Source organism: Psilocybe cubensis, chromosome 12 (assembly GCF_017499595.1).
Source record: "Psilocybe cubensis strain MGC-MH-2018 chromosome 12, whole genome shotgun sequence".
Lineage (NCBI taxonomy): Eukaryota > Fungi > Basidiomycota > Agaricomycetes > Agaricales > Agrocybaceae > Psilocybe > Psilocybe cubensis.
Genome location: NC_063010.1, coordinates 804195 through 816557, shown reverse-complemented (window position 1 = coordinate 816557; position 12363 = coordinate 804195). Strand labels below are relative to the sequence as shown.

Below are 12363 nucleotides of genomic sequence, written 5' to 3'. Positions count from 1 at the left end.
TGGGGCTTGCAGCTCTGGTGGATCATCCTCAGGACAGGATAAAAAGAGGTCTGAATATGGAATGCAATCGGGTGCCATAGTTGGAGGTTGTGGGTGCGCGGGCAGGAGTGTTGGTGTCGGGTAGTCGGAGTTGGGTGATGTTGTTGAAGAAGAGGGCTTGTCAGGAGTCAATACAGAATTGGATAATGAAGGTTGAGGGGTCGCGTAAACAGGTAACACGGGCAGAGGTACGGATTTTGGAGACAATGCAACATGCAATTTGGGAGTAATTACAGGGTTGTTGTACAGAAGCGGCGAGGACGTACTACTCACTCGACGCAAGAAACAAAATCCGAATCATCAAACAAGGCACTTTCGTCAACATCAACGCATCGAATCTCATGCTTGTCGTCATCAGGCAAAGCATCAAAGCACTCGAGGACGGCCCGAGCTCGTTCCAGTTTTGCGCGTGATTTGCGTTGGAATTCGAGATCTTTGGGTTTGGGGCAGACTCGCATGAAGTGGCCAAATACGCCGCAGTTAAAGCAGGGCAGGGCGGCACGTCGATTCGGAGCAGCGGAGATGTTTGCAGGTAGAGTCGCGTTGGGGGCAGGAGCAGCGGGGCGGGGGTTGCTAGACTTTTGAACAGTGGAAGGGGTGGAGGTGAAAGAAGGGGGAGGACGCCAGGTGGCGGTGGTGTTGACGACCGGAGTCACCGTGGCATCAGTCTCACGCAGTCTGTGAGCCATCAAGATTGCGGCACTCTTCCATTCCGCGAATGTGGGCATCTCACGGTGTGTTCGTCCAATCTCCTCCATAATACGCTTATCCAAGGCCATTTTGAAGCATTGGATCAACGCTTCGTCGTTAAACTTGGAGCGAAAGGCAAGGTTCTCGAAGATAATAATGAACTCTTGAGTGGGCGTGGAGTTCTGACGGATGCACATGATCTCGCGTGCCGCGCGTTGTTGCGAGAAATGGAACAGGAAGGAGTCTTTCACGCGCTCCTCAAAGTCGGACCAGTTGGTTAAGACGCATTGCCCAGACTCTAGCTCTTCAATGAGCTGGTTACGCCAGACAGCGGGCGTGCCGGTCTTGAAAGAACTGAGAGCGGTGCGTACTTTGGAATCAGTGGTTTTGTATGCTTCGGGGTCGGAGTGAAAAAAGTTACGCCATGAGGCCAGCAAGTCTTCGACAGTATCAGAGGAGCCGTCGAAGGCACCTGGAAAGGGCACCTTATAAGCGCGTGAATCACCAGAGCGGGCGGTAGAGGTAGTCGCAGAGGAGTGGGTAGAGGTTTGGAGTTGGGGTAACGCGAGGAATGATTTGAACATAGTTTCGGCTTGTATACGCGACAGTTCGAGAATATCTTTCATAGTTTCTTTATTGGATTCCTGGCTAGCCTTAATGAGAGCGATAATGGCAGGGTCAATTCGGGACACAGTGTCGTCATCACTACCGTCACGACCACGACGGGGGGAGACCGAACGACCTTTACTTTTTCCGGGAGGCATGAGTGCAAACGATAAGCGAGAAGCGAATTAAAAAAAGGAAAGAGAAAAAAACAGAGAGGGTGGGTGTATGCGCCAAAAGGGTGAATATATGCGCTTCTAATCGGAGGGTTCAAGGTCAGGTAAGCTGTCTGGGGTAGAGGACCTGGAGAAGAGAGGAGAGCTGAGAATATCGTCAAGGCGGGCGTGAAGTCCAGACAAAATAGCAGGGCTAAGAGAGGTGGTAAAAGCCAGATTATCAATGCGGCGAGACAGAGTAGCCAGACAATCTTGTAGGTCGCGAACGCGATCAGCCTGGTCGTGTAGGTAACGCAACTGTCTTTCAGCGGAAGCGAGAAGGTCTCTGGTATGTGAGATTGACCGTTGACAGTCTATAACAGCAGCAGTAAGTCGCCGAAGGGTATCAAAAGATGCACCCTGGTTGGAAGCAATACGCAGGGTTTCTTCGTGCAACAAGAGGTCTCTTTGCAAAAAAAATAATTGCCAAGAGTAGCGGTCACAAGTGTCGGTACAGGCTTCGATATCCTGCTGGATGGGCAGGATCGAAGGGGAACGAGGTAGTCCAGGCAGTTTGGGAAACGGTGGTATTGAAATGCCAAAAGGCGATGAGAGAGGATGTTTTGAATGTGTTAGAGTTCCTTCTTGATGTTAGGAGGAGACCCGGAGACGAGGCGGGAGAGAGAGACGAAGGACCAGAACGTGTTGGGTGTGCTAACAAAGAAGGAACTGAGGCTACGTAGCTACGGGTGTGTCTACAAATACTGTGTGATATGTGACTACAGGCACGTGTGTGTGTCTACGTTAGAGGGAACTCTAACACCCTCCCAGTGTCGTTTGAAAGAAGCTTTCGAATTCGAAAAAATGACGGAACTAAATTCCCCAAGTTATCCACGCCTTATCTATACATATCGAAGAAACCCCGGCACATCTGGAATAGGGAAATGAAACCTTATCCAATTATCCAGCGGACTCGGCATTTCTGATCGAGTAACGTCGTTAATTATGCTAGCCATTTTCGACGAATCACAATACGCAACGAAGCAGATCGTTCTTGAATACCGAGGCGGGGAGATTAACTCATTGATAGAGACTTTAGGTTTGCAGAATGTTGGCCAACGGGACGGCGAGCGTTGCTTGGAAAATCAGCGAACGTTATGCTACAGTGTCCCTATGAGCTGTTGGCGTTTCAGTTGCTCGACTTCCTGCGGTGCTCTATCATAAATGTAGTCATGATATGAAGGGATACTCATCGGTATTTGTATAGACGCACTTACAAGTCGCCCAACGCCACTATGGTAGCCTGTCAACATCGACTGCGCATGTCAGAGATTCTGAAAACGACTCGGACCCAAACCCTCGATTTCTGGATATTTTATTCACCTGGTCGTAAGTACTGTTTGCTGTGGAATTCTGTCATTCACGAGTTCGATGGCACTAGAATTTTTTTTGCTTATGTGACAGGCCAATACTGTGGTACAACTAGCAGTGTGTAAGTACTTGTAATAATATTGCATTATTGCTGAATATCTATCAATTAGGGTGCTATTTCCGCCTTCGACAGTGTATTGTTTATTGCCCATCACCCAACTTTAATGCCACCATAAGCTTGACAATCACGTTTTGGTTCGTTCCATGTAAACACTGACCCCTTTGCCACTCAAGTACTCACCCACAACCAAAGTTACTCCCGCCATCACCTCAACAACTGATCATCACATCTGCGCGCTGCGTATACCCGAATTCTCATCTTCGGCAAGTTCATTGGTGGGTTCCAAAAAGGCGCGGGTAAATGGCGTGGAAACGCATCGTGATATGCTTTCATTTGCTTTACGTGCACCAATTGAAGTTTCTCTTTTGCAATCGGGGTATTTTGTCCTGTCAAAAATTTATCTGTTAATAGAATCTTCCTCACTTGCATGACGAAAATTTGGTGATTATGGCGCAATACAACATTGTAATATAACGTTGAGGACATTTCACTACTGTAGGTCTTTCACACTTGGGGTGTAGCCCAAATATGCAATAGAACCCAAGGCTCCAAAATGAACTTAATCGTTCTGATTATTTTTGCTATCTCGAGCTGATCAACGAAGCTTGCAGAATTGAAGTCAGAATACACGTTACTGAAATATGTTCGCCAGCGCTTTGTGATACAGTTCATTTAAGCAGGCGACTGTATCTCACTCAGCTGGAAGCATTATTAATTCTGGACAATTGGTCAGGTTCACGGGTACTGGGGTCCTGTCTGGGAGAAGACCTAATCCATGCCGTGGAGTATAGGTACGTCCACATTGGTGGACTGCCATTTTACTATCAATAACACACTATAAATAACACACAGGTGAGATGCTTTGAGCTGAACAATGACAGATCAGATGACTTGCATTACTTCGGAGCTTTGTGCAGCAGACCTGGGCGCTAGTGCATTGACGCCCTTCGGATCTCAACAGAAGTAAGCTGATATGACGATGTTGAAAAACTAGGCAATCTGCGAAAATGATCCGTTGTGTCTGCGCCACAGGGACTTGGTACATGAATGCCAGCCACAGACAAAAAAAGCCTTCATTTTATCCATGATAAATATTGTAAATGTATTCTGATATAGCGTAGGTGTACCAGCAACATTAACGTTCATTCAATCCTAATTTACTGTTCATATTCGGTGTAATTGAAGTAAGTCATGTTCCTCCTTATCATATACAAACTATTTTCGGTAGAACCTAGCACGTTGGGACATTAAACGCCATTTGAACAGTCACGGCATCATGTGTGCTACACATCTTCTTGGCTGCTCGCAAGGATACAGCCTCTGACGGAATATTTATGTGCATACAGTGGAAGCCTATAAAAGTACGTTTACCTTCATTGCTGTCCCCAGACAAGTTATCTCTACTCAGTCGCCACTAGTACCTCATGTCTTACACCGAAATTTCTGTCGACTTTTGCAACAATGGAGATGGTATCATTGAAGTCGTATACGATGACATAAACGGGTTAACGCAAAGATTTGTGGTTCGCCCTCAGCAATTTGTCCGAAGGAAGATGCCGATTTCCCAATCCATTTATTTCACCTTCAATCGTGGCCGATTCACCAAGAACGCGTCGTAAGTTAGATTCAATTATCATATGGAATTTTCTCATTTAACTGTGATAATATCCGTCAGGTTCAACTTTGATAATAACAAGACCATTGATGTCAACATGTACTTTGTATAAGAATAGTCACTTTGGAGACACAAGTACGTGCATTTCACAGCCTCATAGAGAGGTGAATTAACACATATGCATAGGATAGTTCTTACTAAAGCCTGACGGTGGTGGTGATTTATAAAATAAATAAAAAAACAAATATCGGACATTGCTTTGATTTGTGATCGATTAAATTGGTTCAACTATCAAATATAACCGTGACTTTTTTGTTTGAGTGGGCTTGTGGCCACGGAATACAAAGGGTATTGTAGTTGATAACTTTGCTTGTGTCTCAAAGTGCAATTAAATGTCTTACATTTCTGAGAGCCATCTATAAAAATTAATTTGCGATGTAAATCAGATTAATCAAGGCTCACCCTCAAGCTGCGCCTCGGATCATGCTTATTTTGGACATGTGAGTTGGGTATTTTTTTGGCTTTATTTATCAAAAGATCTCAAGAACGTGTATATCCTTGTTCCTTCTTAAGAATCAGTCTTTGAGGGCAGAAAGCATGCTTACAATTGAATCGATGTCCTTTTCAAGCTAGACTCAAATTAGACCAAGTCCAAGTTCCCACGAATGCCAATGCCGGACCACTCGCGCCGAGGGTGATGTCTCTTGAAGGGCTATTGATGGAGGGAGAGCGAGGCCAACACCTACTGGGACGGTAGCTGCCAGACAACACTATAAGCCAATTTACAGCACATTAAATATTGATTTTAAGTATGAATTGGCCAAAACAAGCCAACAGAAACTTTGTACATTAAACGCAGAACAAGGGATATGAGAAGAGGTTCAACGATGGCTACAAAAATACACCGGAGCGGGCAAGGACTTGTAGTATAAGCTTTTTGACCTGTAGCGACTTTTGTCTCAAAAATCATAAAAAGAGGAAATATGTAGCAAGTACCTGTCTCTTTGATATTGGTTGTTCCTCGAAGGTGACAGTTTGTAGAACTTTCCCATCACTGTAAAATGTATCCGGTAGAAAATCTTCTCTGTCGTCGTCGCTATCACTATCGTCGTCGTCATCGCTGTATTTGTCCTCGTCCGAGTACCCTGTTCTCCTCATGCCCTCGGATACGTCGTTGCCTTGATGCGTGAGTCCGAGCCTTTTTCTCATCCACTCGAGATGAATCTCATCAATCTCCGCTGCGTTGTTGTACTTCCTGACCCAATATTCCCTTTTCTCCGGTAGCTTAACGCGAAAAACCAATCAGAAAAACCAGTGCAGCAATTCAATAAAATATGCACTCACTTCCGAGAAGAGTCCTTCAATGGTAGTCAAAAGTTCCTTGACCATTGAGCTCCGTTTTTGGTAAGGGTTGTCAGTTAGCGCAATCTCTCTGACGTCCGTTACTTCTACTTTTAGGCTCTCGAACCCCTCAATTGCGATTCTCATTACCCTAAAGAGGCGCTGACAATTAACAATCCATGTTGAACAATAATTAGGATATCTTACTGCTTGATCTCCCTGAGCTTGTGAGTGCTCTGGCCAACCGAGATTTGATTGGCATGGGAGTAAATGTGAATATCGTAAAGCATCTTTACAATCTCGACAACCCGACCGTGAAAAGGCCGCCTAATGTTTGCTGCCAACTTGACGAGGTGAAGAATTTCTTCTGATGTACTGACATCAGTATGCTGTAATTTGAGTAATAGTCCCCTGACGGTCCTCCATTCTTCTTCAAGTGGCGCTAGGTTTCCTAAAGTTTCACCAGATATAAATTGTGAAAGAACATTGGTCGTCAAACTAATGCCAATCATCGTTCCATGTCGCAAATTGAAGCTTTATAAAATGACACTCACCTTTCTACTGCCCGCCACACTGCGTGGCTTTTAAAATAGTCACGCCATTCTGTCGATATTGTACCTGCCGTAATCAGAGAAAAAGGAACATATGCAAGCATAATTGTCTTGATTCCAAGGGCAGCAAGATTCTGTATGTCAAATAATGAATCAGTTTCGTAAGATGTACTGAACGAGGAGAAACGACCTCTGGAAACAAATGATTGATTAGTTTTTCAGCCAGTTCCCCAATGGCCATGCGTACACTGGTCAACAGCTTTCCATTAAGCCTGTATAAATTAGTTAGCCTGTATAACGCAGCGATCCCTCGAAAATAATTACGGTTGATCAATATCAACATCCATTAATTTATTGGAAGAGATATATGCATTCAAGGCTTTAATCGTGTCAATATCGTCCGTCCTGCGAGACGTACTAGCATCTGCCACAAGATAGGGCTGCAAGCCGCCAGATAGGATCTATAAAGAGTTATACAATAAACCTTGGGCTAAGAGCAAGGAGAAATGGACACACTGTGAAATGCTCGTCGGCGAGATCCTTTAGGGCATTACGGAGCATTACCCTATCATTTTCCATTATTTCTATAAACATGATGGCCGACTCGATGCCATCTGTCGGTGGAAGATGATCACGTTTAATGTCTTCTGGGTGGTTGACGTAGAAATTCAATAAAATCCTTTTAATTTGGAATTACTTGAAAAAGTCAAGATATAGCCAATGAGCTTGTTCGTACCTCTCTAGAACCGGTATAGCAAGCGTGTAGTGATCGAATACCGCCCATTCCGCAGTGTTTGCACTTTGAATATGCGTTATGGAACTCAAAATGGCGTTGTATATTTTTGATGCCCGAAAGTATACTTGGTTTGACGAGTGCACATCGCGTACAAACTTGCTGATGGCAGTGGGAATATAATGCCTAAGGAGAACCTCGATTAAATTTGTGGCTGGGAAGCCCTCCGGAACGTCGGAAGCTTGATTGATAATTGTGAGGCTAGTGATCGTCATTGTATCCATAGTGTTATTATCCAAGTGAAATTGACGCTAGGACTTTATCAACCTCAGTGCGCGGGTTCTTCGGGTAAACAAACAGCAAATATTTCGCTGGGACCTTCCAGAGTCACATTTATAGTTTTAACGAGAATAACAACGGTATGGAACCCGATAGCTGGGTTTTCGTTCCGAATTGTAGCGAATTGAAAAGCGATTAGTACCTCATATCAATAGATCGGTGGATAGCCTGAGAAGTAGATGATGCTGAAAAGAGTTCACAATTAGCTGATCCAAGTAAATATCTATTATTCATGTGATTTCATATTGTACAGATAACAGTCATGAGACCTCACAAAATGACCCACGAGTGCTTATATTAGGAGACCTTGCTTAAAATTAGCCGGGCGCCAATGTCATTTATCCGAGAAGCGCTGAAGGCTGGCATACCTAGATAGCAATGTTGTCCCTCATTCATGGCGTAAGGGCCGACATTCCCTTGCACAATGCCTTCCCAAAGCCATGAGTCCAGATAGATAATCATGAAACTTCACATGATAGCTAATGCCACACGAGCGTAAAGTAATTATATTCACTGTTCTGTCTCGTTCGACCTCCTGTTTCACCAGTTATTTGAAGTGAATCGATACATCCATATCTTGCTTGCTTGAGAAATTTTGCCTATGATAGGTTCAGGTCAGCTCCAAGCCAATGACAAAAATATTGGTAGATATACTTGATGTGATTTCTTTTCTGCGAACCGCACTTCAGACTGAAGTAGTAGTCGGTATGGGCAAGAAGCTTTCTAGGTTGCCTTGAGATTTCACCTGGCTGCAGAGACCCATTTTGGATAGGAGCGGGGCCATGAGTCCTGATAGCATCCAGGTCGGGATCAGGATCGAGATACATGAAATCGATTATATCCCTTTCATTCATGTTCATGAGCGTAACATCGACTGTGGTTTTTGGCCAACCACCTGGCGGCGCAATACAACGAGCAGGAACCCGTTGCTTACTCGAGCGTGGTGTAGACTATGTAATGCATCAGCGTATGTTCATCAATCCCAGATACTTGATCAAGACACTTGCCTTACGCCGTACCTGTTCCCGCACAGACAAAATATCCTTTCCATCAGCCCACGTGTTCACGACCTCATCAAACTCTGGTGGTTCCTCATACACCTGGTTATACTTGAGTTCGTAAACCTTGTTTTCTTTACCCGATAACCACTCCCAGACGGCATTAACCATTTCTTTCAAGGTAAACCCACTTTTGTGCAAACCTTTAATAGGTTCTGAATATTGTCGAGAAAGCTCCTCAAGCCCCATTTGCTCAAGAGCGTACCCAATGATGAAAGCGGAAAGAACGCGAACGTCAAGCAGGGGAACAAGTTTTCCCCTGCATGTCATATGAACTCGACAAATTCTAACAGAGGTGAGAACAAACTTACTTACCTGGTGATTTTTGCCAGGGCTAAGTAAAAATCATGGGCGTACTGTGCAGTACACTTTAGTTTGTATTGTCCCGCACGATAATAAATCGAAAATTGTACATACATCGTTCTCGTTACTCAGCACAGGCTCGCAAGCTACAATCAGCTATTGTTGAAATGAAGAAAAAGTCACCACAGTGCTGCTGAAACGAACTAACAAAAATGATGTACCATCGTTATCCCCTGTTCTGCCATCTTCTTTGCGATCTTCAGAGGGTCATGACCTAAACCAATTTATTAACTTTGTCGATATCAAGGCATAAATTCACCTACCGTTTGGATCTCCCTGCGGGAATTCATCATCTTCTTCGCCAATCCCATGTGGGGCGGCGTCCGTAATTAAGATTACCAGCTTTGCTGCATCAGTCCTCCATTCAAGCCTAAGACTATGCTCCAATGCAGCAGTAACGGCTTCAGGATAATCCGAGCCTCCATTAGCCTCCAGGGACCTGAGATTATGGTAGAATTGTTCGACGTCGAATGTAAATCCACCAAAGTCCTTGGTAACGAAGTCTTCATCTTTACCATGATCACAAAACGCAATCAGGCCAACGCGCATCCCCTCTTTACGCGTATCGAGGTTCCCGAGTCCTTGGATGACACTAACAATCTCCAAACAACGACTGACGGTCCCTGAGATGTAAGGAGTTTGACTTGCCGTGCAGTCATGAATAAACAGAAGATCGCTATTAAGGATAAGCATTGTATGAAATGCTGCGCCAAGTAAATCGGTGCTCACAGAGATTTGGGACCACTGGGTGGGGTCGTAACTGGTGCCTCTGGAGTCGGTTTTTTGTTCTTTTTTTGAGTTTGACGTGGCTTCATCATCGTTTAGGGTGGACTGGAAGTGGCGTCTCTGATAGTGGAAGTGGGATTCAAACAGAAATTTGCCAACGGAAAGGATACCGACCAGATATAAAGGCAGTCTCCGCGATGCAGCCTCATGTACTACCTGTTTATTTTCAGTTCCCCAGTGATAATCTAACAGAGAAAATTCGTTAAAACATCTTCTATTCTAATTGAACTATTTTGGGTGCGAACACGACCGCGAGTTCTCTTCGGTGGCACAAATCTGAGGTGGTGTGACTGAGGGTCAATATAATACCGAAGACATCTCAATGTAGAAGTTTCAGACCTGGCATGTGGGTTCAATACCGCACAAAATTCAATCCGAGTGTAGCTTAGCCGCCGATGCATTTTCAGGACTTCCGTTATCTCGAGTTGATCGCCAAGCGCCCAAAATTCATTTCCGAAGTCCATCTGATATAGGTCTCAATTCCTGCATTAGTCCGACCGGTCCTTCATGGGTTTTAATAGTGCGTTTGAGTAAACATTAATGCACCAGGGATAGGGGATAAAATTGGGTATGAACGGACATGCGTACTGGGGTCCTAGAGAAATTTCCAAGTTTACGTCTGTCGCGTTTCAACAAATTGAATTTGAACTTTGATCATAACGGCCCGAAAGTTTTGGTCACTTACCGGCTCCTGTACTATGTATACAGACACGCCCTGACGTAGGAAACCAACCGTTCCAATACTCCGTGAGTAGTACACCCCTTTGCAGGTTATGAACAAAGGCTGTAAAGGTACGCCCGTAAAAGTGAGTTCAGTTATGAGCGGTGGACAAAACGGAAGACGTACCAGACGTCGGTCACGCCGACTACGATCTTCTCAGTGGCATAGAGCATGAATGAGGAGGAGGAGAGCGTCGGGGGGCGCGAAACTGGGAAGAGACTGAAGCCCAGGTCCTTGACTTGTGTGACAAGCCTGCTGTATCTGTTCTTGACGGGCCTTGGGTCTCTACATGGCGCAGCGGTGGAGTATGGGCGGTGAGAGGCATGTTCGCGTGTTCGACTGCTAGAGAAAATTCAAGACGTACGTAGGGGTGACAGGCGACCGGTGCCGTCCGTCGTCGTGAAGGCAGAGGGTGTAACAGGGGGCAATATGAGCGGTCTATGAAACTCCTCGACGGCGTGTATGGGGAGGCAGGGCGATGGGCAATAAGATAATCATGGCCTACTCGTTTTCGGGCCTGAGTCAACGACCGACATACGAACATCAACAGGCAATGTGTACGCCCAAACAACGCACCGCACTAGATATTCGAAATTTACTCATTGAGTATACAGCAAGACGACCAGCTCTTGAATGGATTGTGGGGTGGTTGGATGGTGTGCAAGATATGATATATCGTTGGGAAAGATGTGGCGGGCATGCAAGACAAGCAGCGCGACTCTCCTCGTCGTTGTGGTCGTTGTGGTGGAGTCTGGGCAACGTAGCCGACAAGGCAGGAAAGTAGATCACGTAATCATCACTCCTATTGTGCGTCCATCGTCTTGAACCATTAAGGCACCTTGTTTTTTCGGTTACTTATTGTTTTGTTTGCGAAATGCATTCATCGAGGTCGTCGATACCATTACCTGTTTCTCTTTGCCAAATATCTGCTTTCAGAATACAAAACGATTAGTCTTCACATATGGCATCCCGGAAACGACAGGACCGCCCCATCATGCTACATGTTGCATCCGGCAAAAACATAGACCTGGTAGAATTGGCCTCGTCTTTACCACTGATCCATTTACCTCAATGGATTTACCCGATGGCGGACGTTAAAGAATGGGATGAGATAGAGGCTGTAGTTCTTAGAGGGATGGATGAGGTCCTGCGAGAGCGAACATATCGGGATTGTCTTCAATGCATTCACAGCGAAATCGCAATGGAAATCGACTTGGAAAATGATAGCAGATCCGCAACGAATTGGGGTTCCACAGGTGCGTAGAAATTCTCTGTGTATCATTCTCTTCCGAGGCTAACTTGAGCAGCGCGACACGAGAGCCGCAGCAATGCATCGTTCCTCGCCTTAAAGAGCTCTTTTGGACAGCACTCTCAACATTCACTTGGTATGCAAACCCTACAGAGTCACCGGGCACGATAAGCGCCACAACCCCTGTTCTCGATGGGCGCATTAGAAAACGAAAACGCGCCGGTGAAGCTAGCCAATCCAACGGTTCATCCCACTCTTCAGAAACATACTCTATCGACGAACGTCCTCGTAAAAAAATCTCGGTGCGAGAGTACTTCAGCGTCCTCTGAGGACGAGTCTACATTACATGTTCGATTCTCTGAGCACACGATCAACTCATCCAACTCTGACGATCTGTCCTATTCTCCTTCCGACAGATCTGACATCGATAGTTTCAGTACATACAACGACTTTCCACCTCAGACTACACCTCCTGAACTGTCCCGGGGTTACAAGGTGTCGGATTCCTCTGATACAGACATGTATTATTCAGAAACCGAGGACTGGAAGGACTATCCAAGCGACGACTCGTCCTCTTCAGTAGATTAGAATTACTCTCCTCTGACATACAGCATGGAAGATATTTTGG

At 45.3% G+C, this 12363-nt stretch overlaps 3 protein-coding genes across 3 annotated transcripts; 1 reads left to right on the top strand and 2 right to left on the bottom strand.

Moving 5' to 3' along the window:
- Positions 1-5229: 5229 nt before the first annotated feature.
- Positions 5230-7503, bottom strand: JR316_0012254 (uncharacterized protein; the record flags this gene model as incomplete). Its single annotated transcript, XM_047897879.1, has 9 exons — positions 5230-5364; positions 5591-5878; positions 5939-6086; positions 6143-6433; positions 6490-6620; positions 6677-6758; positions 6811-6947; positions 7003-7165; positions 7223-7503. 9 exons carry the CDS (start codon positions 7501-7503, stop codon positions 5230-5232), a joined length of 1656 nt encoding a protein of 551 aa, XP_047742768.1.
- Positions 7504-8105: 602 nt separating this feature from the next.
- Positions 8106-9672, bottom strand: JR316_0012253 (Alpha-protein kinase vwkA; the record flags this gene model as incomplete). The annotated part of the gene is made up of 7 exons (XM_047897878.1): positions 8106-8157; positions 8213-8508; positions 8578-8875; positions 8932-8972; positions 9034-9075; positions 9141-9193; positions 9243-9672. The coding sequence occupies 7 exons, from the start codon at positions 9670-9672 to the stop codon at positions 8106-8108; spliced, it is 1212 nt and encodes a 403-aa protein (XP_047742767.1).
- A 1501-nt stretch (positions 9673-11173) lies between these two features.
- JR316_0012252 (uncharacterized protein) lies at positions 11174-12323 on the top strand (the record flags this gene model as incomplete). Its single annotated transcript, XM_047897877.1, has 4 exons — positions 11174-11293; positions 11439-11742; positions 11889-12037; positions 12198-12323. 4 exons carry the CDS (start codon positions 11174-11176, stop codon positions 12321-12323), a joined length of 699 nt encoding a protein of 232 aa, XP_047742766.1.
- Between the last annotated feature and the right edge of the window lie 40 nt (positions 12324-12363).